At 42.0% G+C, this 27,003-nt stretch overlaps 1 protein-coding gene across 3 annotated transcripts in view; it reads left to right on the forward strand.

Annotated features, from left to right (window-relative positions):
* Positions 1–4,369: 4,369 nt before the first annotated feature.
* The window catches only part of SLC2A12 (solute carrier family 2 member 12), a 32,305-nt gene continuing 9,671 nt past the window's right edge, over positions 4,370–27,003 (forward strand). Inside the window, exons 1-3 of one of the 3 annotated variants that reach the window (XM_065680832.1) lie at positions 4,370–4,673; positions 12,310–13,632; positions 18,874–19,006. In XM_065680832.1, coding sequence (XP_065536904.1) covers positions 4,541–4,673; positions 12,310–13,632; positions 18,874–18,995 — 1,578 coding nt within the window. In that variant the 5' untranslated portion in view covers positions 4,370–4,540 and the 3' untranslated portion in view covers positions 18,996–19,006. Of the gene's footprint in view, positions 4,674–4,697; positions 4,779–12,309; positions 13,633–18,873; positions 19,007–27,003 lie in introns of those variants that run through there. The other 2 variants (XM_065680830.1, XM_065680831.1) reach the window with 2 other exon arrangements.

Genomic DNA, 27,003 nt, shown 5'->3' on the forward strand with positions numbered 1-27,003 from the left:
CGCTGATAATAATGGCCTAAGAAAACTTACTCAGAAAGCCCTTCAGCTCTTAATTCATTCCTATTTGTTGGCGTAATGCCAACTTTCATGTCTCTCCACAGTTCCAAATATAAGTTATTAGATCGCTGGAAACACAGACAAATAACAATCATGACCAGAGATTTTAGAAGAAATGCTCACCTCAGCCTCACAGATTTTCCAGGCGGCTTATTCAGCTGTTCAATGTGAGTATCTTATCTTGTTTTTTTCTAGCCTAATCATGCCTTTAAAGCATTTGGTCCATTTTGAAAGCAAAAAACAGAAAATATCAGAAAAGATGATTTCTTGCCAACTGCACATTGACAAAACCAACAGAGGAATCTCACGACTGTGTTATCCTCATACTCCTGGCTTGTCTCCTGACTTTCTCCTGCTTTAGGCTTTCCACTCTTCTTTCTGCTGAATTGTGTGACCTGCTGCTCAGCCTGAGGCAACTCAGTTGTGGAGTCTGGGATCGTACTGTTTGTAGTGTCATTGAGTTGTTTGCCTATGCCGGCATTTGAGATTTCTTGCTTTCTGGAACATTTCACCCCACTCCCCACGTTCAGGCAGGACCCCATTCCCAGGCAGCAGTGAGATGGGCAAAGCGGATGTGATCCTTTCCCACCTTGTACATCCTCTGGGAGCCTCTCTGCCCCTGCTCTGACTGACACTTCTTGCTCTTGGGCACATGGCATGAGCCAAGTGACTGTTTTAACAGCGTAACACAGGCAAGGCAGTAACAGGAAAAGAACAGAGAATTCAAAAGTAGCAAAGCACACTCCATTTTCTTCACCCTTATCTCATCCATGGCTGCCGTACTGGAGTTTTGCTTCTTTGCTTGCCTGTTTATTTCTGCTGGGAAACTAAGGGGGTATAGGGTTGTGGGACCACGACCCTGTGGCCACCAGCAAGGGTTTCACAGTCACTGCATTTCATGAGATCCCTTTACGATTGCCTTGGCTGCAGAACCAGCACAGGCTGTTTGCTTTCTCTCCCTCTGTTTGCTTTCATTGGCTGTAACCAGCTCTTTTCCAGTTCCTTCCTTTCCTGGGATGCCAGTTAATGCCAGTTAACACCAATAACATCAGTACCTCAGCTTTTCAGCTGAAAACAGGTTCTCACACCTGCTGAGCTTTTCACTATCAGTCGGCTACTGATAACACTGCAAAACATCCCTCATACCAATGCCATGCTAAGCAGTAGACCTCAGGATAAAATACTTCACTTTTTGACTTACTGGGAACATTTTTCCCTGAGACCTTACCACCCTGATACAGTGGTTTTGGCACAGGGTGTAACTTAGGGAGCAGGTTGAAGCCCAGGAAGCTCCTCAATACCTCTGCAGCACCCACAGCTCAGTATGACAAGGGTGCATTGCCCTCTGGGCAGCCCAAACACAAGTCCCCAGAGTAACAATGCCCCTTCATTTTTTTTTTTTATCTTGCCATTATGGTTTGTGCTGTGTACTGGCTGCTTTACCATCCATGAAAGCTGGTTACCTCCTGAGGTTACTACAGGAGGCAAAGTTGAGACATTGCTGTGCTCCAGCTAGCATAGATACCATGAAATAAAGACAGAACTAGGGAGGAAAAGTGGGTTATTTGGCCTTTATTTTCAGAAGAAGATTAGCCTGCTGGATTTCTAAGTAAGCAAGCAGGTAAACATTTAAAAACCAGCCCAGGCTCTGGCTTCTGAGGATAATGTAGGTAGCACTGAACTCCAGTTTTAAACACAGTTAAATGAAATCTCCTTTGGTCTAAAATATCACTATATTCTTATTCAAAAAGAATAAAACTCATTGTTGTATTCACCTAAAATTCATCACTTCAAATCTGCTCTTCAGAAGATTTGGGAACTCAGCGAAAAGCAGCCTTTTCTTTGTATTACTTACTCCTGGAGGTAGTACGCTTCTTGTTGAGGGAAGATACATTTCCTAGTAAGCTTTTAAGTTATCCCAAAGTATATAGGTGCCAACAGCTATACATAATCAGTGTATTTATTTGGAGGACTACATTTAGTTTAGGGGTTTGAACAGAAAGGGTTGCAGTTGCATTACATCTCTTACTTCCATCTAAATTAGTAATACCTACAGCTGATGTGTCAGCTCACAGCTGAAGGACACTCCAAGTGTGATGGGAGTGGAGGTGCCTGCCCACCTTGTCTTTGTAGAGATTGGCAGAATTAGTTTTGTGTAGAACAGGGGGAATGAAGGGACAAAGAAAGGGTGCAGAAGATCTTCACAAACGCGAGAAAGGCTGGTGGATACTTCCAGTGTCACCAATGTTGTACTGCAAGCTTGTCTCAATAATTTCACACAGCAGTCCCTATTCAGCAAAGCACTCCTATGTCAGTGGGATGGCAAAAGCCAATAGTAAATTAAGTAGTCAATTCTTGTATATCTGATTACCTAAGGATGGGACAGATTTTCTACGTGGAACCTTCTATAAGTTCACTTGTGCAAACTTAACAGTTGGGAATCTCTGAATAACCCTAGTGCAAAGAGGGCATAGAATGGGGAAGTCTGGCATCAGTTCATGCTGTTCAGGATGCCTCACTTCCCACTGGGCATTCCCCCTTACAAACATGCCCCCTCTTCTGCCAGACCTCATCAGGAGCCTGGAGAGCCTCTCATCAATTCTCCATGAAGCTGAACATGCCATTGAACGGCAGACTGAGCTGAGCTCTTCTTGGCTTCTCAACAGGCAGTGGAGTCACTGACTCTGGGTCAGCCCTCCACAGGCAGGAGGAGTGAACCTCAGGGCCACACGAGCTTTGCTCCCTAGCAAGCTGAAGCAGCGTCTCAGCAGTTCTCTGACTTGTTTAGGGCCGTTACATAGAAAGGCATTTGGGAGGTGGGAACAAGCGTGTAGCTGTGGAGTTAGCCCAGTTTCCAAACAGCAGGGACTTGAGCAGAGCTGTGGGTTATATGAGGTGTGTGCTATTAGGGGAGGTTGTTTACACACTGCGTTATAGCAAAGGAATCTTATCATAGCTGATTTCAAACTTTGAAAAGATTTCAGCTCCTTCCCCAGCCTAAATAACCCTTTTTTTTTTTTTTTTCAAAACATCTGAATAATGTCTTTAAACGTTGACATTAATTTTCGCACATAGCCTATGAGGATGTGGCAAAAAATTGTTAGGAACCCTAATAGCATCCTGACAGGTGGACATTTTACATGGAAAATATGTTACACAGCAGAGCAGAGCTAGGCTGATTTATTTAACTCCACACTGAACGTACTGCTAACCCCAAACTTCCTGCTGGAACCACTGCCCCTGCAGCATCCTTAGCTCTCCACGTTCTGAAGCTGACAGTGAGGCAGCTGTCAGACAGGGCAGTTGCAGTGTCTTTGTCAAATCTTCTTGTTAAGCAAACACTGATAAAGGGTGTATCATGCCTATTCTACTTCAGAAAAAAAGTGTTTAGGAATTCTCCTTCCTGGAAATTTTGCAAAGCTACCAACTTTTCACCTCTGTCGTCCCTCCCATACTATCTGCAGGCATTAGTGTGTTAAAACAAAAACAGCCAAGACAAAACAGCACTCAGTGAAAGAGAAGAAAAGCACAAACAAGGAGCCTGCAGCACTGCCAAATTATACAACAGCGATTCCCACCAGGGATAGCTGGGACAACTTTCCTCACTGAGGCCAGCAGGTCTGCTGAGAGCACTTGGGGGCTCCCACAGCAGGACCAGGACCAGGACCAGGATGGGGCAGGCAGCCCCTGTAGGCAGCTCTCCTGCACCCATGTAGCTTCCGCTGTGGTGCAGCCTCTGGCCACTGCTTCCCCCAAAGCTAGCCAGGGCGGAGTGACTCCTAGCAGCTCTCAGAATCAAGCCTTTGACTCAATATAACTGAGACAGTTTCAGTTTTTCCACAAATAATTTTCATGGGAAGAGGGTGGCTTGCTCTTCATTTGCTTGTAAAATAGCATGAGCATTTATGCTGTGAAAGCCATCGCAGACTGCAGAGGGCTGCCATGGCTTTTCTTTCCTCTCCGCTATTTCTCACCACAACTTGCTCAGTTTACAAGAACTAAGCAATGCCGCATGTGTGCTCAGTGCCCTCACTTTAGCTGACACAGCAAAAACTTTAAAACCTCCCCTTAAGTGTGCCTTCTCTGTTAAAAACCTGTGCATATGAACACCAGAGAGAGGAGGAAAAGAGAGAGAGAGAGAGACACTTTAAGCTAATGGCTGAGGAATGTGCATCGAGTTATGTGTGGACGTCTGATGTCTCCAACTATTTGTTAAAAGGCAAAAGCAATACTTCCGACAAACGGCCCTCCCCTCGCCTGCAATAGGCTCCCAAGAATAGCAACAGCCTGTGTCACTGCAAAGGGCAAAGCCTTCTGAAATAGCAACAAAGTTGTTCACAAACCACTTTGTGGTTTGCATTTGGTTTCAGACAGCTTCAGCAACTTGTTGCCATGAGGAAAATAACCTGTGCTTTCCCCTCCGCCCAGGGAAGGACTGCTGCCCTGTGAAGTGCTCCTGCCCCGAGGTGCAGAGGGGCTGGCAATGGTACCTGGGCAGAGCAAGGAGGACCTCAGCCAGCAGAGCCAGACAATGAAAGCAGGGGAGGATGAGGAGAGCAGCCGGGGCAGCCACCGCAGAAGCCGCCGCCACCTCCATGAGCTCCCGGCTGCAACAGGTAAAGTGGCCGGAGCTGAACGCCAGCTGTTAGTTTGTCAGCAGAGCAGCAGCGTGCCCGTGGAGCTAATGCTTGGGGCTGTGAACGCAGCACTGCAAAGCCAAGGTGCGTCCCAGGGCATGGGGCTCTGGATGTCTAACAGTGAGAGAAGGGAAAATGTGAGCAAGGAAGAGAAATGCAGCTTGAAATTTGAATGGAGCTTTATGCTATACTTTTCCCAAAAGGCCTAGGTCCTACTCTCTGTGCATGTGTTGTTTGTTGTGTAGAGGACTTCCCTTTACCTAGATTAGTCACCTGAAAAGTCGGAAAACCCTCTGGTGCCCAAGATAGCAGCGGTGCTCTGGCTCTTTCATGCTCAGAAGCAATCCAGACCTTTTCACAGAAGTGGAGGGAGGCCAGGCAAGCACTGCACCTGCTCACACAGGGGGAAAGTGCAGGGTGGGGACATGGGGACTCCCTCCTCTTTTCTCCCCTAGCATTTCAGGAAGAAATAGGGTTTCTGCGCTGACAGCCCGAAAAATCAACTGCAGAATTTTTTATTTTGAGTACTGAAGCTGAATTTCGTAGCTCTTCACCTTTGCTGTCCTGCCCAGCCAGTTCGTCTAAGTTACAGCATGGTTTTGCACCTTGAGTGACTTCCACTGATGATAAGGTCAAAGGGAAAATGACCCACAAACATGATATTTCTCACCCACAAGACAGCTGTACCCAAACAGGAAAGTACAGTTGTAAGCCAGAAATTACTATGTCCCAAGCAGGTTTTGTTCACTTAAAAACGAATGAACTGGCTAACCCACAAATACCATAGGCAGAAATGCTTTGCTCGGGTATAATAGTGATCAGTCTAGCAGTATCTACTGATACCTGGATGCAGAGGTCAATCAAGAACAGAAGGCCAGTTGGTGTGCAGATACATTTAACATTACTTGAGGGCATGGGGGGAGCAAAGCAGGTGTCTAGGATGACATTATCAAAGTGAAGCACAGCAATTACAATAAACAGACAGCAAAGTTACTGCAGCACAAGGGCTATGGCTAGAAGAGTCCATGCAAATTACACACTTGGCCTTACCCTCAGAAATTAAAGCAGCAACCTGAGGAATTCATAATTGCCTAACTAGGAATTAAAAGACCTTGTTGATTCTTACTGGAAAATAATGAAACAAAACCCATTCAATGTAATCAAGTGCCAGGCTGCCTGCTGACATAATGAAAATACATGGAAGAGCACTAAGAGAGATGGAGAGATGGCAAACGTGGGTCTGCTCAGGATCTGCATTCCCTGTCTTTACATCAGTGCCAGGGGACCTTTTTTCATGAAATTCAGATATTACACAATACTTTAATTGGGATTATACTGTACAAAGTATACAATGCTTCCCACCATTACAGGAATTCAGATGTGTGAAAATATGCAATTCCTTCTGCTTCTTTTTTAGTCAATTTACAAAATATTTGTTTTGGTTTTGCCTTTCACACTTGGGTGAGAGGAGTCATGTTGGCCAAACGGTCATGGATCCCACAAGGCCCTGACACTATTTTTGGGTAAATTTAATATATTCTGAGATTTTCCAGCTCTGCTTGCAACATAACTTTGTCCCAAAGCTACCATTTGTTTCTTCCCGTAGGGTCTTGTTGGGTAACTGGTTCAGATCTCATGCCAGACTTCTAGATGGGCAGTTAGATCAGATGTATCCCAGCTAAAAGGAGAAACACAGCTATTAAGTAGCTATTGGATCTAAAGAAACCTCAGGCATTAGAATAGATCAACAAGGAACTAGATAAGACAGAGAAAGGGACTGTGACAGTGTCAGTGCTGCAAAGATCATGATGGCATGAAAATAGGATAATCATCTTTTACAAGAAGCAAAACCATAATTCAATCATGCAGCAGTTCCCAACACATGCCATTAAGTATTTATCCTACAAAACCACCTGATCTACACGGTATACACTTCAGCAAAATGCTTCTCTAAAGACAGCTTGGGGAATTGTAAACACTATTTCCCTTTAACGGCAAACTTCTTGTATGTCAGGCAGCATTCATATGGAGAAGAAATATGTTGTTAAAGACGGCTTAAAATTTTCAGATAGAGATGCTGTAGTTTTAAGATTTATCATGGATAAATGTAGATACCTTGTTCTGTTGAAGAAGGGAGATTCCATGCTGTGGATTCATATCTATGCAATGCACTCAACTAACTCTGATTTTCTAACCAGTGCTTGTTAACCAAGGATTGACAGAGCTTGATTTCACCTTCCAAATGTCTAAATAGATCAAAATATCCCCAAGGATTTAAAGAGCGTATATTTGACCTTGCAGGAAAATACTTTCCTTCCCTCCCAAATTGAGACATTTCTCACCTCAGATTAAATCAAAGTCAACAGAAAAAAGCACCATGTTGGAAGGGACTGTCAAATCCCCTCCTATCAAAAATAGATGTATTTGCACAGATCACGTAAAAAAGTAATCTCTCCTCTCAACATCCCATTCCATCCCACTAGTTTTCTGTACACACACTGCTTGTTCTCTTGGGAGAAAGGAAAGAAAATGTACATAAATGAAACCTCAGTGTCTGGATTAATGTGGAGTGTGGTGTGTGGCACTGTCAAGGTGAGCTACAAAGGGCTCTTGGGTCCCTATCTCATAGCTCTACTGCACATGAAGCTGGAGAAGAGCGGTGCTTCCCAGCTCAGCTTGCTTGTAGGTCTTCCCTGGCACAGATCATTTATCTGTAGTGCCCAGAAAATTTAGGCACAGGCCAAATATTTTGCCTTTGGAAGGACTCTATTTTCTCAAACATGTGCTTGAAAATAAGGTCACATCCTTATTACTTGACCCTATGCAGTCTCACTATCAGTACTCTGTGCTATACTACAACTCTGCTTTGTCTCCTTTTCAGGAACTTAGCATGCACACTTCCAGCAAATGTTCTTAGATATGAGTTTGTTTGCCAAATGCTGCTTTTGACCTGAGTAACGGCTGTGAGAAACCAGTTTGTTTACATGCAGAAACTCAACTTTCCAATCACTTGTCACGTACCAGCCACAATCTCATTACCCATGGTGTCTATTGCAAACAGAAAGAGAAATTTCTCTGGAAGATATCATTAAAATATTTTATTCCCCTGGGATGCACAGTGTCATGGATTCTTCAGGCTTCTCATAGAAATAAGAGAAATATAAATTTTAAGAACTTTTTTTTTTTTTGGGGGGGGGGGGAAGAAAAACAAAAGAACTGCCAACAACATAATTAAAAGTGAGACAAGGATTGTGAGTGCAACTACTGCAGCATGCTTTATCTGGAAATGTTAAAACAAAACATATACTGAAGTCAGAGGAAATTTTGGCCAGAGGAAGACTGTGAAGGAAAACCAAGCAGAGATTTCAGGGCTTAACTCAGCAGGCAGCTCTGAGCAGGCAAGTCTTAGTTACACCAGTTACAACAAAACCTCGTAGCAATATAAGGATATTTCTCAGCAAAACAGGGCCTGTGAGGGACAAGAGACATGAAGTTAACTGCTGAGTTTGCTGCTGTTAATGCAGAAAATCAACATGTCTCCCTCTGCATCACATCAGAATCTGCTTTTCATTTAGGGGTCTGCTCTAGTTACAGCCCTCTTCTGTTCCTATATGACTGTGTGCGTCTGTCACTGGACACATGAACAAGGATGCCAGTTAATTATTCAGACATTATTCAAGCTGCTGTACTTGGAGAGGCAAGAAATATACGGGCTTGAGTGCTTCCCTAGCAACTTCCCAAGTGTCCAAGCTTCACAACCAGCCTGAACAGCCCCCCATATTAGAAAAAAATATTCACCTTGGTTTCTCTGAGGACCACAGGCTGAGGAAAGCACAGTCTGGATTGTAAAGAACAGTGCTGGTGGGGGACTTCATCAAGATATTTGACTTTGCACTCTCCTTTTAAATCAAAAACTAGAACCATACAAAATTGGCAGTTGGACATTTAAATTAAAAGCTGTGCAGGACGGACCTCAAAGTATCAATAGGAAACACTGCCCAAGCTGCTGCGTTTCTGCTGGTGAGCCTTAAAACTCAGTTTTTGTCCCTCTGTTGCTTAACATCTTTTCTCAGTTGCTTGGAAGAAAATAATACTATATTATTTGTGGGTGATTAATCAATGGGATATGCCACTGGCTGAACGCAATTTGGGTGGTTTGGCCTGCTGACTGCAAGTGAAAGTACTGTCTGGGATTCCCCTCTGCAAACTTTTGGCTTCTGCATCTGAGCAAGCCACACAGATTCCTTTTATAGGCAGTGGAGAGAAATAGGCATCTGACCTACTTCAAATATCTAGGCATGCCTATTTTTCACAAGTGGTTACAGAAGAGATATAGAGATGCTGCAGATCTCTCACAGTTAGGTAAGTTGAAACCATCCCATGTATTTCGATACAGACATAAAGTGATTTGCATTCCTAGAATGAAAAAAGTCAGGTCATATTTAAAAGAAAGGCAGTGCCTTGAGAAGAACCCTGTCAGAAAAGGAGTTGGTTGTCCTGTAGGGTATCCAGGAGAACATGAGCTCCTGTACATGGCTGTGACAGTTGTTAGATGAGTAGAGGGGCAAATGTCCACCAAGAGGAGGAAAATTGTCAAGTTCGTATCTGGCATTGTGCAAACACTGCAGGAGCACTGGGTCCAGCTCATAATTTATTGAAGAAGTTGGTAATCTGGATAGAATTCAGAGAAAACAGCTTTGAATACTTAAGGGACTGGCAAACTTGTAAAGCCTCACAGGCTAAGTAGCTTATCAAAGAGAGGTCTTTGGGATGACTAGATGACAGGCCCTAATTTTGTACTTGGCGAACATAGCTAAATGTAGGCAAATGGAGAATGTTATATGATGGCTGGAAGATGAAGTTGCAAAAATTAAGCCTAGAAATAATTTACGGATAATTTACAGTGAAAGAAATTAGCCACTGGGAGAAATACTGACTTAAAATCATTTGCTGTCAACCACTAGCAATTTTTAAATCGAAGCTGAATATTTTAAACTGCCCAGTTCAAATAAAACATCATTTAAATGAGTCTGAAGGGTTATGTTGTGCTGTTCATAAGTGTCAAATTGGATGAAAACAATGGTCTCTTTTGCTTTATAATGTATAAATTAAGGCGAAATCTTAGGTTAAATCTACACGGCTCAATGATGTAAAATACAGAGATATCCAAGACAACATAAATATCAGCACTGAGCTGTAGTTTAGGCAGAGCACTGTGATACTGTGACCAAATTGGCAGTGTAGCTTCTGGTACCCAAGCTCATTAATTCAGCACAACTCTGTCATTACCAGCCCTGATTTCTAGCTAGGATTCATTGAAGGCTGTATTTTCCAGATCTAGTAACATCCAGCAAGAAGGCAAGTTAAAAATATAAATGGGAGGGAGAAATTAGGTTTTGCAATTATAACATGTATATTGTGTGCATGCAGTGGAGGATGTAGCACATGAAACACAAAACAGCTTAACTGGAGTCAGTAGTACTTCCACTGAAGTACTGTTTAGTGCAGTTCAGTGTATGAAGGAATACAACAGGATCTTGCCCTAACCTAACCCATTTATTGACTTCTGCCTAAAGCAAGTGCAATGACCTTGGATACTGCAGATATGAAAGAAGAAGCTTTAGACATAATACACGCATGGACAACAACAATATATATATATATATATAAGATTGTTCTATTGCTGAAGTATTTTGTAAATTTGTTTCTGACATTTTCTTCAAGCTGTCCTACCTCCATCACAATAATTCTACCATCCACCCCCACCTTATGAAAGACTTCTCACAATATCCCATTTCCCCTGTGCTCTTAGGGCCCATCATGACAAAACCATGTGTTTTTTCACCATGTCCTGTCTATCTCTGGCTTTTCAGTCACCCAAGCCCAGAGTCAGAGTAGGCTGAACGGAACCGGGTGCACTCAATAGCTCCTGCTGTTGCCACCTGGCTTCTGCCTGACTAAAAGGGAAGGAAGGGAGAGCCAAGTAGAGAGCTAATAGGTGATACTTATCTTAATAGACTTAATAGTCTAACTAATATCCCCTAACCCTGGAGGCACAGTTTATATTCATACAGTATACTCTGCTACCCTCCAAAATGACTCAGCCTTCTGTGGAGTGGCTGTAGGGTGTGATAGCACCCTGAGCCGAACTGCCTCCAGGAATTGTTAGGAGAGTAAGCGTTGGCTTGGGGCACAAACATCCCAGGGACCATGACAGCAATTTAGCAGGATATGTGGCCACTTGCCAGGGTCTGGGCCTGGGCTCTGGCACTGTTTATTTTCGTAATGCATACGTACTGCTAGGGCTGCCCTTCTCCTCTCTTTTCATGAATTGCTTTAGAAATGTAATATCCTCTGTCAAATGAGACTGATCCTTGCCAATGTGCTCAAAAGTTATTGGCAAGGAGCTCCAGGCAGTCAGTGCGATCAAAGAGCCTTAATGCCTTAGAAAAATAAGCTAAAAATAAACAAAGTATATGTATCATTTTTAATTAGACCATACACTACTTTCCAGCTTGTTGCAGGAGAATTAACTGAAAGACTGACTCACTTATGCTGCAAAAGCTACCTCTCCTCAGATACATCCTATCTCTTCAACTAACCAGAAAATCAGAAGTCAATTTTCCTACTTGTGTGGCAGCCAACATCATGATGGGAGGAAAGTCATGCTGGGAAAAAGAATAAGACCAACAATAACAAACTGATATGTTCTTCAAGGTTTAGGGTGTAAAGGGCCTCACAGTTACTAGAATACGATCAGTCATATCTATCTTGTAAAAATAAACAATGAATCATAGTTGTGTTAAATGAGTTTGTTTTAAAGTGGACCGTCAAAAGCATATAATCTCCACTTGGTTTATGCTTTCACCATCTGTTTTTTATTCCTGACATTGTGGCCATCATAAGCTACACAAAATATTAGATCCTGATATTCTGAAGTATTTGACATTAGTGATGGACAACGCCCAGAAAGTTGCTGAATTTGTACCTCAAAGACTGGTTTCCCTACAATATCCCAGCTACCTGAATCAGCCTGGTGCTTGATGGATAAGTTTCCATTTTGCAAAATAAAAACACTGGTACCAGCAGCCTTCATGGCATCCTCAGGTGAATCAAAAGAGTTGGTAAGTGGTAGGAACAGCGAAACTTGTTAGTTATTCAAGTCAGGGTTGAAGCAATTTCACTTGGAAATTATTGTTTTCCTTGCCCATGGTACACTAGTTAGGTGGACAAGACTTTCTCAATTCAGTACAGGAAAAACACTGAGAACATCTCAAAGGCAAAAACTGTTTTCTTAAGAAAAAATTGTATTGTCAGTGTTGCTTTTTGCAATGTCACTCTGAGAGAGAAGTTTTAATATTTAGGGCCGGATCGAAATCTTATTGACTTCTGATCAGGAAGATAAGCAACCGAAATGCATTAAAATTAAAGAGGTGTTTATATGATTTTTTTTTCCCCAAAAAATATCATCTTCTGTCACCTAACAGCTTCACTTAAAAATTACTAAAAGATTTTTTGGACTGGTGTATCAGTCCAAATATAAAGTTATTATTAGTTGTCAGAACGTTGCAGCAGTCACACTTTCAATTTGTTGTGTTTTTTTCTCCAATTTCAGGCTGTGGAACATTTACCTTTTTATCTTCTGCCGTTGCTGCTGTGAGTGGACTTCTGATGGGTTATGAGATGGGCGTTATTTCTGGAGCTCTTCTTCAGATGAGCAGCATATTAGCGCTCTCTTGCAAAGAACAGGAAATTGTTGTGAGTTCCCTGCTTTTTGGGGCCTTATTTGCATCCCTTATTGGTGGATTCCTGATAGACCGATTTGGAAGGAGACTTGCTATTATTATTGCATCTTCTTTGCTTGTGTTGGGGAGTTTGATTATACTGCCCTATGAATCATATGGGCTACTTATTGTGGGACGGATTGCCATAGGTATTTCCATATCATTATCATCAATTGCAACGTGTGTGTATATTGCTGAGATCGCGCCAAAGCACAGAAGAGGCCTCCTAGTATCATTAAATGAACTCATGATAGTGATTGGCATTCTCTTTGCCTATATTTCAAATTATGCTTTTGCTAGTGTATCTCATGGCTGGAAGTATATGTTTGGCCTTGTGATTCCATTAGGTGCTTTGCAGGCTATTGCCATGTATTTCCTTCCTCCAAGTCCTCGGTTTCTTGTAATGAAAAACAATGAAGAAGCTGCGAGAAAAGTACTGGAGAGGTTACGGGAAACATCAGATGCTACTAAAGAACTTACTGCAGTCAAGTCTTCCCTGAAAGATGAAGATCAGTATAGTTTCTTGGACCTGTTTCGTTCGAAAAACAACATGAGAGCTCGAATGTTGGTAGGACTCACCCTAGTCTTTTTTGTGCAAACTACTGGGCAGCCCAACATTTTATTTTACGCATCAACTGTTTTGAAGTCAGTTGGGTTCCAGAGCAATGAAGCTGCCAGCTTGGCTTCTACTGGAGTTGGAGTAGTTAAAGTGGTCAGCACAGTCCCAGCCATAGCTTTTGTGGATCAAGTTGGAAGTAAAACTTTTCTGTGTATTGGCTCTTCTGTTATGGCAGTGTCTTTGGTCACAATGGGCTTAGTGAACCGTAACATAAATATGAATTTCACCAGCATCTGCAGAAGCCAGTCTCCAGAGGATTTATTTCACCAGAGACCAGGCAACCCCACTGGTGTCACCAATGGTAGCCTCAAGGACCTCTTTGCTACTGTGGGTTCACCAGAAAGGTTGTTATTTGATGCACAGAGAAGCCCAGAGGTTGCCAAGACAGGAGAACTGAACAGGACTGCCCTTGCAGGAGGCAAAAGCACAACAGATTCTCACATGGAAAGTGGGGAAGTTCCTGTTGTCCTGAAATGGCTCTCGCTGGTCAGCCTGCTTGTTTATGTTGCTGCATTTTCCATAGGTCTTGGACCAAGTAAGTGTTTCATTTTTCTAACTCTTTGTAATTACTTACTTGCAGGTGGATGAAGTGCTGCGATGACATGCCTGCCTTGGCATCAGGCAATTCCCAAGTTAGGCAAAGCAACGTTTCCTGCTAATATGCACTGGTATTGTCAGAGACAGTCCTGGGGGGCTTGGGGTGTACTTTTTAGGAAGAGGTCTTGCCCAGTAAGACCAATGGCCCAATCTCTCTTCAATTCAATGAAGTCAAAAACTGCTCTGAGCTTTGTACAACAAAATTTTGGGGCCCCTCAATATCTTTGCTTTTCCTAGTCTATTGTGTCATTACATTAGGAAGGTTAAGATGCAGGTATTTGCTGCTGCTAACTCATAAACCCATCATAAACCTCAGCCTAGTGTGACACAGTCATATCCTTGAAATGACAGCGTGCCTGAGTCCTGCTGAGGATCTGCCCCCTTGACTGTATAATAGTCTTCAAATACAGAAAAGACATTCAAGGTATCATAGTTCATGAGCAAACTGTAGTATCATTGCCACTACTGGTGCTGAACAGCACGGGTGGAAAAACACAAAGGCACATCACTGAACAATCGAAGTGCTGCTGTGGCTACCATCACATTTGCACAGTTCCCACTCTCTGCAGGCAACATGTCTGCCCTTCCCAGATACTAGCAATTACATCTCTACATTTTGTTTTGTTCTATTTCATTCCAATAGCGCTAACATATTACTGTTCTTTGAAAGGGTTGATTTTTTTAAGCCACGCTGCAAAACCCCCATGCTCGGAGTCCATTATTCATTAACAGCTTTTATGTACTTTTTTGCCCTGGCTCAAACTTGCCTTGCAAACACAGTGTGCTCCTGCTGTACTATTATGATAAAAAGCTTGACACAAGAATACAATCCAACAATTGCACTAACAGCAACTCCCCTGCAGTATTTATTTATTTTAAACATTACACACTGGGTGAGCAGCTTGAGATAAGCATTCATTGCCAGGGCAGCAAGCTTGACTGTGCTATTGCAGAATTATTCCTTTCCTTACAGATCATCCTGGGGGTAGATTCTGCTTTCAGTGACATAGGTTCAAAACCAGGGGTGCAGCCCTGAAAAGAAAATGTTACTTGAGCTTTTACTCCTGTGTTTCAAACACAGGATTTAATGACCCTCAAGGCAGGGGCACACATTCAGGCTTAGTGTCCTGTTGAAAGCTGCTTTCCTGTTAACCTGGCTGTGAATGGGTCCCCAGTCATTTGAGTTGGCCTAATAGGAAGTTAAGGATAAGGACTACTTCCTTGAGGGCTACAGAGACTGGTGTATGTTTGCCAGGATAATCTCAGAAATCTTTGAGGACAGTGACGTTTTTCTGATCTCTTTTTTGACCATGAGCACAACTGTTCTCAAACAGCAGATATGAAAGAACAGGCACAGGCTCAGCTCCACTATGTTAAAATCATGTATGATAAAACCACATTGAGGCAATTTATGCAGACAGATATATTTTCATAAAAATGAAGGACTGGTCAAGGAGAGATATAGGTATTTCAAGGAAAGTACTTTCAAAACATTTTCATGCCTTTAAAAGTTAAAATTGACAATGTCTAGAAAATGCAAGAGTCTGAAAATCAAGAGACTATTTGAATCTGCAAAGGTTCTTTTGTGGTTAAATAATCTGGGTTGGAATGCAAAGTTATGATTTGCGTCTCATATGCAGCCTTCAACATCTGCTTCTTGGAGCCCAAATCCTTGAATGTATGTTAAAAGCCTAGCTCAGTGTGCCTTTCTTAGTGTAAAGAAAAACAGCCAGAGCACCTCTGCTTATATAAACAGTTTTAACATGTTTAGGTTGTTAATCTCTAAATCTGGTCTGTGGTCTGGACCAGACTGTTAGACATTGTCTACTCTGCAGAGAGGGAGGCATTAAGACTGAACTCACTGGCTGCTGTTGCCAAGCAATGCCTGGACATCAGGGGACAGAAGCACTGTAACCCCCATATAACTGTATTTTCAGCGGGAAGACCTCATAATCGGTGTGATGTCTGCCCATCCTGCCGGCTGAGACAAGGCACTGCTGGGAATGTGCCTGCTTGTAATCTACAGATGAAATTGCCTCTTTTGGACAAAGAGCAAAGAGAATCTTGATCTTTTCCTTCCACCCCATAAGGCTATTCCTGGGGGAAAAAAAAAAAAAAAAAAAAATCACTCAGTTTATTTTGAGTGCTAAATCTTGTTCTGTGGGGATAAAGGACAGTCCACTTATGGCTGTTAGGAAAACGGTACGTTCTTGATACACATGGTACACTCTCCATGCAACTTCAGATCATGCAGCCTGAGTTCTATCATCTTCTTTTTTTGAACTACTTGATGGCTTTCCCCAGCCCCCCTTCCTTTCTGCGGATTCTGGCCAAAGAACTAGTTACAGGCTAGATTTGCGTAGCAGACATTTGTGAATGTTGTATTTTTCCATGATTTCTCTTTTGTCTCCAAATTACATAAGGTAGATGGATTTTTTTTTTAATGAAATAAACATATGCTAAATATATTTATTGCCATTTATCAAAGCATCCAGGCAGCACTCAGCTGAGTGCTCATCACTCCTCATTTTGAGTGATGAGCACTCAAAAATAGACAGTAAGAGATAAAAGCCATTTTTGCATTATAAAAGAAGTCACGGACTAGCAAGCATCTACTTAGTTACTTTTTTGATTCTGGGGTGCTCTGCGTTTATATCATCTGCCCTTAAGCAGGATAAAATGAATATTTCTGCTGCTCTGTTTCAGATTAATTATGTTTGATAAACTGTGATTCAACTGTTTGTTCACACTCAATTTCACACAATTATGAGGAGGTTTTGTAGGTGCAACAAATCAGTGTTGCATCACATTGCAGAACAGCACATGATGTCTCTCCAGTGGTGTTTGTAGAGGTATTTCAAAGCAGTTATTAACTAAGGCGACTTACTTGACAGCCATCTTTGCCTTGGGTTACCTTTGTTTGTATATCCAAATGAGAATCAACCACTCTCACCAGGGAAGTATGCCTGCACAGCCAAAGAGAAACTGCTCTCTGGCTGCCATGTGAAGAGTGAAGAGTGCGAGGGGGGCTTTAAAAGTTCAGCGTGACCCTGGAAATTAATTTAGCACAAAGGACACTCAGAGCAATTCTAGTCAGGGCCATGGTAATGCATAACCACTTACTAGATGGCACAGAGTTAACTGAAATAGTTGCAGAGCATCTAATTTGCCAGATGCTCTTTGTGAACCACTGGACAGGCAAAAAATAGTTGTCCTTTCTTATAACAAGGGTTCACCTCCTTCATTTATCACTGTTGTGTAGTACAACATATTGAGATGCAGGAACCAGGAAAGAAAAACTCCTCATCAGGCTTATTTTTCAAAATGAGGCTGTAAATGTGGAACTCTTGGAGTCGGATAGAGCATATGCAAGAGAGGTCTCATGGTTGACACCTATAGGGCAGCTGTAGCCTTTCTGAAACAGAGTGGGTCCAGCCCAGAGCCCTGCTGCTTTCCCCACAGACCTGACAAACAAAATTCAGATGTTTTTGTCAGGTGGCACCTGTTACCAAAGATCTGCTTCTCTGCCCTGTTCGTCTCCTTCTGCGCCATTTAGGATCTAGGACTAAATAGGGGCAACTTCTTTCCATGTGTTTCTATATATCCCCTGAGTGTCTGAGTCTCACTAGGTGATCTCACCAATAAGTAGCCAAAAGTGAGACAGTAGCACCACACACATTAGTAAAGGGTAGAGTGTGGTCTGGAGGCAATCCTCTTCACTGAATAAAAATCAGAGGGGCTCCAACAGTCCTTGGCTGAGAAGCAGGTGATGCAGACTCAGTCTGGACACAACAGAGCATCTGTTGCATCTGTTTTCCCTGTCTGAATTTGTTCAAGTAAATAAAAAACAAGTGATCAAAACAGGAGTTGAGCAATACCTCTTTACACATATTGTAGGAGTGCAGTTCAAGGGGATCCATGAACATCATGGGGATATTTTGCTGTGTAGTGGAGAACACATTGAGAGGGGGGTGGCAAATGTGTGCATTTGGACTGCACGTATGGCATTGGTGCCTTGCACTAAAGATCTGTTCCTCTTCTGTCAGTCCTCTAAAGATATTTCTGTATAGCTGCAAAGGCATTTAGCCAGTTGGTCAATAAAATTTGGGATAATCTGCTGGTGCAAATCACATCAGCTCTGCTGACATCATGACAGTTCATGGGAAGGGAATGGCTTCTCTTCTGAATTACCTGTTGCTAAAGACTTTTTTGTCTCTGCTTTCCATTCAGCTTTAACCCAGATGCTTGGGTCCCAGGTTTGATCCTAGTGCTTGAAAGGGTGGCAGGCCACCAAGCTGCCCTTGGGTTATTAGTTTCACACTGATGAAATTCCTCTCACATGAGGGACCTGAGATTGTGGCTTCATGTCCCCCAGCCTAGGTTCCCCAAGAAGGGGCAGTGGTTATGATCTCCAGCAAGCCCTGCTGTGATGCACCATGTCACTGCTGTGGAAGCTCTCTGTGGGCCTCAATGGCCCTGTGAGGAACGAAACCTGTGGATGGAAGTCAATGAAGCTAGCCCCTAGTGGGGGAAAATCTTAGGAGCAAATTTTTACTGATGAAAGACTAGTTTGGGATGAGAATATCCATTTCTAATTTAAATGTGGGCAGATTTGCCATATTGAGTATATCAGCTTGAATGGATGCTTTAATACTGAGCTAATTTATTCCTAAAATGGAACAGATGTTTCAACATATTTGGAAATTTAGCTGATGTAGGAGCCAGATTCCTCGGATAATTGAGAAATGGAAATATTCTCCCCACCTAAGGGGGGGCTTCCAGACCCCTGTTCTCTGACCTCTTCTTTGGGGCAGCCCTCCTTTCCTCACTAGCTATTGAGGAAGTTTAGGGAGACCAGGAACTTAAACTAGACTGTGTGATACCATTCCACATATAACATGCATTAACTTTTTATCAGCCCTGAAGTAGTCACACAGTTGGGCTAGGTGATCATTGTACATCCCTTCCAACTGAACTATTCCTACTCCCATTCTTGTTCTATTCTATTCTGTTCTGCTCTGTTCTGCTCTGCTCTACTCTGTTCTGCCCTGCTTTCTGCCCTGCTCTATTCTGTTCTGCTCTGTTCTATTCTGCTCTGTTCTGTTCTACTCTGGTATTTTCTATTCTGTTTCCACCTCCACCCTTGTTTTCTTTACTTTTGATTTTTTTTTTATTTGAGCTGTTGAAGCATTAAATGCAGCTTTAAATCCACGCTGGGGACAGTGGGGAAGATGGAAGAAGGATCAGGCAAAAAGGATCAATGAAGACAGAAAAAAGCTCAAGGGTTCACAAGAAAAGTGAAATCCATGGAGGTGAGGAAGGAAATAAGTCCCTCTTTCAATCCATCACTGTCCTTCTTATGCCATTTTATGGGGTCTGTGGCAATGTTTCTTTGTGTATTTTGTTGTGTCAAGCGAGTGAAAGCCCAGAGCTGGAACACTGCCCTAAAGCCCAGAGAATTTCACTAGAAGTAGATTTAGTTCCCTTGATTTTGCTGCTGTGATTCTTAGATTAACTGTCTACCTGAGTTAAAACATGAATCATTAGCACAGTTAAATGAAGAACCTTTTATGTTTCTTTCACCTCAGTCACTAAAGGCAGAAGAGCTGGTTTCATATATGACAGTGAACAGCCCAGGGACTCGATCACAGTGATCATATCTCTTGCCAGAGAGATATGATCCAGGTTGCACAGGACTGCTTTTTCTCTGCCCAGAATACTCTTGCTCTTGGCCACCAAATGTTCTGCCAGAAACTGGAAAATCCTGTGGGAAAGAGAACTATCAATGTGGAAATTCTGACACCATCCCCCCATGTAGTTGTTTGTTCCTGTGTTTTGAAACATCATAAGCTGTATGGCCTTGCACTAGCTTGGAAAACACAGGTAAAAGATAGGGGTGTCTAGAATTCATATCAGTATCTTTGATGTTAGAGCAGCATTGCAGGCTTTTACAGAACATGGTCATTGTATTAATTTATAGTGTGCATGAATTTGCTGTTAACAGGCATTCGTGCTCAACATTGCCTTGCATGACACTTGTTTATAATGTTTTATTTTTGAGCTTCTACATTTTGTAGAGCAGCTGCAGCCTGGCCTTAAATTTCACAGAAATGAGCAGCATCAATTTTATGTCGTTTTGTGGTTTACACTGGGAGAAAGAGATAGTGGTGGGGATTAAATCTAGTGCTCAAAAATAAGCAAGTGCTTAAATGTTTCGTTGGATCTGAACCAGAATAATAAACATTGGAAAAGTTCATATTTCACTAAAGGTCAGTACAGAAAGTCCTATTTTAGTTAATTAAAAAATTATCTTGAATTCTTTATTTTATTACAAGACTCCTAGCACTGTTCTTTTGTACTGAATCATCTTTTTATGTATGCATCCATGTGGTTTGAATATGACACTCCTAGTATTTATCTAGTTCATTATTCCTGTGCTATTCAAATGGTGCCTCATGTGGCCTTTATTTCACACTGTGCCTGTACTACCAATCTGCAGTAGAAAGAAGGGAAGGAATGCCAAAATGAAAAATAAAGCAAGGACTCTGAATTGCCCACTGCTCCCTATTTCCTTGCCCCAGACAAGGTTTACCTGAAGCCCCTTGTTAACACATCAGCTAACCCATGAATCAGTTTGACTTTTCACAGGCTTATTAGTAGTAGTGAAGTACAAGGTAATTTAAGACATTTTTGGATAGTTGGATGCTGAATTACAGGATTTTGAATTGTAGAAAATAGTCTCTAAAATACCAGCCAAATAGTTAAATCTTATCCACCTTTATAGAACATACAAGTTCATAAGGCTTCTTTGAGTGTGAAAAAGATCATAATAAGGAAAAAAAGGCTTTTGCAGTAATGAGGTATGACCATGTCGGTGGGAGCTTCTCTTTAATTATTTTAGGACTTCATTATGCAAAGAGCAGAATAGCATTGCTCAACCCTGAGACTGAACTTAAACTACATACAGAGATGCACACCTGAAATCTGGGACACCATTTTCAGTGACATCTGTGTTCCTGTTCATAACTTTAATTTTCAGTATGTGAATGAGGGCAAGTCTTATATCAGGCCAACGGTTTTGCTTTCTGAAAGATGGAGCCTTTGGTAAAGTGAAAAGAGGAAGTGACAATACCATGCCCAAACCAGTATTCCTGTGCCTCCACTATGATGGTGATTCAATTTGCTGTTGCTGATCATAAAATTTGTCCCTCCAAGTACTACCGAAGAAAGGTAGGGGACTACCTGTGCTTTGGCATACTATGCTCCACTGAAACAGTGATTTGAGTCAATATTCTGATCTTGGTGCTCTGGATTATATAAATATATCTCTACTAATGATTGTTTGCTTATAAACTTATTGACACAAAGACACTGCTTAAGAGCAGTGGTCCCTGTGTTTGAAATTAGGCATAGTTTTTAAGTTTGACCTGGGTTAGTTAGCACCTGCTGTCCAAAATGAAGCTTTTCCCCTTCAGACCCACTCTAGAGAACTAATATTACTATGACTCTAACTAGTAATTGGGCCTAACAATCCTGTTTTCTTTCACAGCGACATTATCTTTTGTAAATGGATGCACTGTCAAGTGAATCTAGCATACCATCCTGTACTAACTTCCATATGATAGTCAAGGCTGCCTATCATTACCCAGATTTGCCCTTCTTCCTTTGTAGGTTTACTGAATGCATTTAAGCATTCAGTAAATAATAGCAGTCTTTGATAGCCATATCAAAGCAAATGAAAGATTTTACGTTTGTTTCCTTGACCATGTTCTGGGAATGAAGATCCTTGTCACAGTGAAATCTGTGAAAAAGTTTATAGCACATATGTCAAGCTTCATAAAATATAGTTTCCTTTGGGAGAGAGGACTGGGAGTTTTCTAGAGGCAAGTTGATCTTAGGCCATCTTTGTGCGAAAACTTGAACTGTGAGTAGGACTTCAAAAGCGTAAACAGTATTTTATTTCACTTGTAAAGATCATCAAAATAAAATATGTATTGTAAACTATGAAAAAATAATTATGCCAGAGAGGTTAAAATGTGCAATCAGGTAAATTACTGACACTGCTAAGGATTATGTAGACTGGCAGCCAAAGTGCAGAGGGCACAGCCCAATGGTATGTCAGCACATGAAAACAGGAGATGGTTTCTCCCCATGGCATCTGCGTTTCTGTGTCATACTGAGCCCTGGGAGGAAAGCCAGAAAGATTTTCCCAGAGGGAAAGGGAACACAGAGGGGACCCAGCTTCTGTTGCCTTTGGAAATCAACCCTCAGTACAGAAACTCTTATGAAAGGAGCCCTAAAAGATACTTTGTGGTGGGCAGACCTAGAGCCTTCTCACCTTCCTCCTGGCTGCCTTCCTCCAGCAGCAACCAAAGGAAAGCAGGACCAGCAGTGACAAGTGAGGGACTTAAGAAAATGGGTCACTGCAGGCCTCTCACTAAATAAATCGCTGTTGTAGTAGTTTATCCTTTCCACTTGGAGTTTGTAAAACATGCACACAAATCCACAGCCCTGGAAGTGCTCAAGGCCAGGTTGGATGGGGCTTTGAGCAGACTGGTCTAGAGAGGGTTGGAATTAGATGATTTTTAAGGTCTGTTCCAACCCAAACTGTTCTATTATTCTATGAAATCTCTATTTTTCATGAACAAAGGCTTAAATTGTGCCTAATTCCTGTGTCCAGACAGCTCTTTTCTGTTGTGTCCCTTTACAAGGACCACCATTAGCCTTGGATACCAGAAAAACAGGTTCATTTACTGCGCCCATCTGGGTGATTTCTCCTCTCCATACATTTTATAAGTGAAATATGCGATAATCTGAAGTAATTCAGGCACAACTTCTCAGACTGGCTTCTGCAGTCATTCCTCTGCAAATGCCTCAAAGGATTATCCTGGATTCAATACTCTGAACAAATAAACACCTACAAACAGGAAAACACATTTCAGGTTTTAATTAAAATGCCTTTTTTTTTTTTTTCCTTTTGGATGGCAGTATGAGATTTATTATAATAAGCACATTCTTCCTTGAAAGACTTATTTTTTTTTTCCACTCTTTTCCTCTTTCTGCTTGCCCTGCAAGTTGTTCTGTCCTCATGGGACAGTTTGGGTGTCTACATAACAAAGGATGAGAGAAAGAGAGAGAATGGCAGTGAAATTCAGTTAGAAACAGAATTGTCATCTCATACATCAATTCAAATCAACTTCTGTTAGGGGACCTGAAAAGAAGCTACGGCACACCTCCATACAGTAAAGCTATAATGTATCCTACTGACATATTTGGTACTGAGTAGTGTTATCAGGCCAGATAAGCCATGAAACACATTAACTAAGACAATTATGCCATTCCTTGATCCTTATACATGTATCACTTCCTGACCACTATCCTTTAGATAGGAATCACTGTCTCTAAGAAAGTTCTTTTTGTTTGTGAACATTCTTTCAAGCTGAAAATGGATGGTAACTGAAAATCACTGAAAACAGATTAAAAAATATATTGAATAGCTTGCATGAATTAGGAAAACCCATACCAGGCATTACAGGGTTTTTTTCCAGTTCACGGAAATGAAAATTCCAATAGTAAAAAAACCCCAAAAATGTTAAAATGCAAGCTAAAGTAGTGAGAAGGTTACGGGAGGAAGGATGGCTGGGGAAATCAGAGGTGAAGTACATCTCACTGCCCTCCTTGCCTAGCGGTCCAGAAAACAAGGGAAAGAGGTAATGCATTGTTCTCACAGTCTCTTTCTCTGAAGCCCTCCTGCTGCTCTAATGTAAACTGGAGGAAGTGAGAGTGAAGGGCGATTTCCTTAATCCACTGTTCCTTAAAAAAGCAAATGTGAGTGTTCAGCCGTCTATTAGATAGTCATGTAAATAGTACAAACACTGTACAGAGTACATATTTTCATGTACTCTGATGCAGCCTCAGAGACTCAAGGATTAAATCCCGCTTGTCATAAAGTATGTTACTTTAAAGAGTCGGCCTAAAAGATTAGCCATTAGAAAGAGAAATGTAGTGTGCCAGAAGAAAACTAAAATAGTTTCAGATTTGCCACACCAGCTCCTTTTGGATCATCAGTGATATCATCTTGCAACCGGTAGTCACAAAGCTGCTCAGAGAGAAGCACCTTGGAAGCCACAGAATGTGGTACTTATTGCCTTCTCCCACAGAGATCAGGATGCAGCCAGAGGTGTGAGATTAGCTGAAGCTTCTGCTGACCCCCTTATCTCTCAGCAATAGAACAATTCCACTCCTTTAAATGTGCACACACAGAGCTTGTCTTGACACTTTGCAGGTTGGCACTCTGCTGGCAGCTTATATGCACTCCAGAGCAATAAAGCAATATAGCCACTCATTTGCTCTGTATGTGCCACTTCAGTCTCACATTATGGGGCAGAGCCAGCCAGACAAATGTCTCTCATTAAGCTGTCACTGATTTTTAATGCTGGTCATGATAGTCTTCTTTGGCCTCTTGCACAAAAGTAAGGCCTGAGTTTCAATCCACTTTTTGTGTGCCATATCTCTTTTACCTGCTTTGGAAAAGCACAGACTCCCTCCCACCCTCTATTATTTCCAGTCTAAGCATCCCTTGCTTTTGCCACCCCCACAGATTTCCTTCACCAGAGACAAAACCCTCTGCAGGGGTTGCATTGTGTGGACCCTGGGAGCAGTGCCAAGACAGTGCTGGTACATTACAGCAGCAGGTACCCCCTGCCCCAAATCCCAGCTGTGCCCCCATTCTGTATGCTGTCATGAGTATACACCTCATCACCATGCACACCATGAAGGCTTGAAATCAAGGAGAACCAGGGCTGAAGCTGTCAGAAGTAGTGGGCCATCTGCTATTTGCGTTAATACCCAGCACAGGCAAAAACCAGACAAATAAAAAAGCTGTGTGGTTTCATAAGCTTGGAAAAAACCCTGATCTTGGCAAAGGCAGTCATTAGACATGTCCTTTGACTTCCTTCCCCTAATGGAAGCTAAGCAGTGGCTTGCTTGCATGCTTCCCCAGTATTGATCATTTGTTACCCATTCCTAGAAGGTCTGCCTGCATTACTGGTGGGATAATCCCTTCCTTATCTTCCCTTGGACCTTGTGTTCCTAACAACCCAAACCTCCCTTTCAAAGTCTCACATACTTCTGCCTACTTCCCTCCTAAGCTGTAAGTCCACTTAATCTTTTTCCAGAGTTTATACCTCAGAAACTTGAATTCTTTGAAGTATTGCAATGGCCGCTTTATAAATCTCACCATAAAGAACTTGATCTCACACAATACAGGTATACGAAAGGAAAAAATGCTAAGCAGCCAATGAATACTAAGGAAGTCTAAAATGTCATTAACAAGAGCTGCTGAGCAGTTTCCCATTTGCTTCTGCCTCCTGACAAGAATAAGGTCAAAACAAAGACATTCTTTATTCACGTACTTCACTTGACTGCTGAGTACCCTCGAGCTCACGGTATTGCTCAGGTATTATCAGGTATTTCTGTTTCTCTGATGTAAGTTGATTATTTTCTTAAAATCATATTTTATTTACTGTGCAGCTGTAAAGTAAGGAAGTAAGAAAAACATCATGAGAGGGCTTGAGACATCCCTCTGCTTACAGCCCAAATACAAAGCTCGTTAAGTTTGACATGTTGGCTCAAACAAAAGGGACACTCAATCAATCTCTTACCCTGCCTCCAACAATAGCCAGCAGCAGATGCTGCAGGAAAATACATCAGAAAAGGCTCATGCAGCATGCACAGCGTGTCCTTCTGCCTGTGTGTAATTTAGGGAACTTCAAGAAAAATGTTGGGGATTTATTTTTACTATTGTAAGCAATAATTCCTGATGGATCTTTTTCCACATATATGGAGAAATGGTGCTTTAACACCCAGCACTTAATCATTTTAACCCACTAATATTTTTCACATCTGAAGCACCCTGTCAAAGTGAGTTCCACAGTTGAAATACACTTTGTCTGAAAAAGCATGTCCTCCCTAAAGCCTCGCCTAACTGCTGGTAACTTCATTTGGATGCTCTTGGCTTCTGTCTTTAAAAATGCAACAAAAACTTCATCTCCAGTTCAACTCTGCTTCCCTCTGCTCTATGGTATCTAAGATGAAGGGTACTTGTCTGTTTAGTTCCCCTTTTCAGAGCCCCTTACATCATCTACCTCATCTGAGTTGACCAAATCTGCATGCAATGTGACAAATACAGAGGCATAGTGTGCTCAGTAACACATTCGGTGTTCCCTTCCTAATAACTACCAAGCCTCTGTCTGCACCCATTACCTCTGCCTCACAGGAGCTGATGCTGTCCCTGGACTGCTCATGGAGGTTCTAGCACTTCTGCCCTGAGCTATGCTGGCATGCTGGTGTGGGTACTGCTGGCTTGTTTTCTCCTTACTTCAGATGTACTGATAATGGATTTTATGGGTCTTCCCCCCCCCCCCCCCCCCCCAGATTAGTCAATATTTTCAGATCCTTTTGTAATTCTTTACCACCTTTATTTTTATTAGCCTTCATAATTTTGTACTATCAGTACTTCTTCATGTGCATTCAAACCTCACTTGAAAGACCTGGAAATATACTGAGCAGATCCAGTAATCTTCCACTGTGAAGACTGGGCTTGTGCTTCGTTTCTTATTATAAACAGCTACTGATCAATATGAATACCTTCTCTTTTGCCTTTGGCACTTTACCAAAGCTCTTTGAAACTGAAAAGCACAGTGGCTCATTTGTCTGAATCCCCATGTTTCTTAACTCTTTCAAAGAGACATCACTTTCCTCAGCAATAAAACTAGACAACTGTTCCTCAAGACACTGTATATATCCTCCTTTCCTTCTTCCAGCTGAGATCACTTAGCTTTATCCCAGCTCCAGCCCTCAGCTTGGTACAGAATTCTACCAGGGTGACTGCTGCCTGTATTCCCAAGGAATGTTTTCTTCAGTGCTGGCAAGTGTCACCTCCTCCATCCCTGGCCTCTCGTCCCTGCAACCAGCAGACTCTCAAAACACCTGAGGATGATATTGCAAGTAACTTTTCAGCAATTCTACTGTGTTTTCTTTGTTTGGACGCAGTGTACACCTTTATGGAAGACACATTTCTAACAGTTTTCTTCATTCAGTTGCTTATCTGTGCTTAGCTATTTACTTTTATTTTATTTGGTTGTGTATGTATTTTAAGCCTCTAATGGGTTAATGCAAACATTCTTCATAACATCCTGATGTATTTACCCTGATGGTCCTTTTAATTTCTTTATAGAAAGCAGGCTTATTCTAATATAAGGCAAATGGCATCTTAGGGTGCATTAGAAAGGGAGTGGTTAGTAGGTCA

This window comes from Lathamus discolor, chromosome 5 (genome assembly GCF_037157495.1).
Source record: "Lathamus discolor isolate bLatDis1 chromosome 5, bLatDis1.hap1, whole genome shotgun sequence".
NCBI classification, from domain to species: Eukaryota; Metazoa; Chordata; class Aves; order Psittaciformes; family Psittacidae; genus Lathamus; species Lathamus discolor.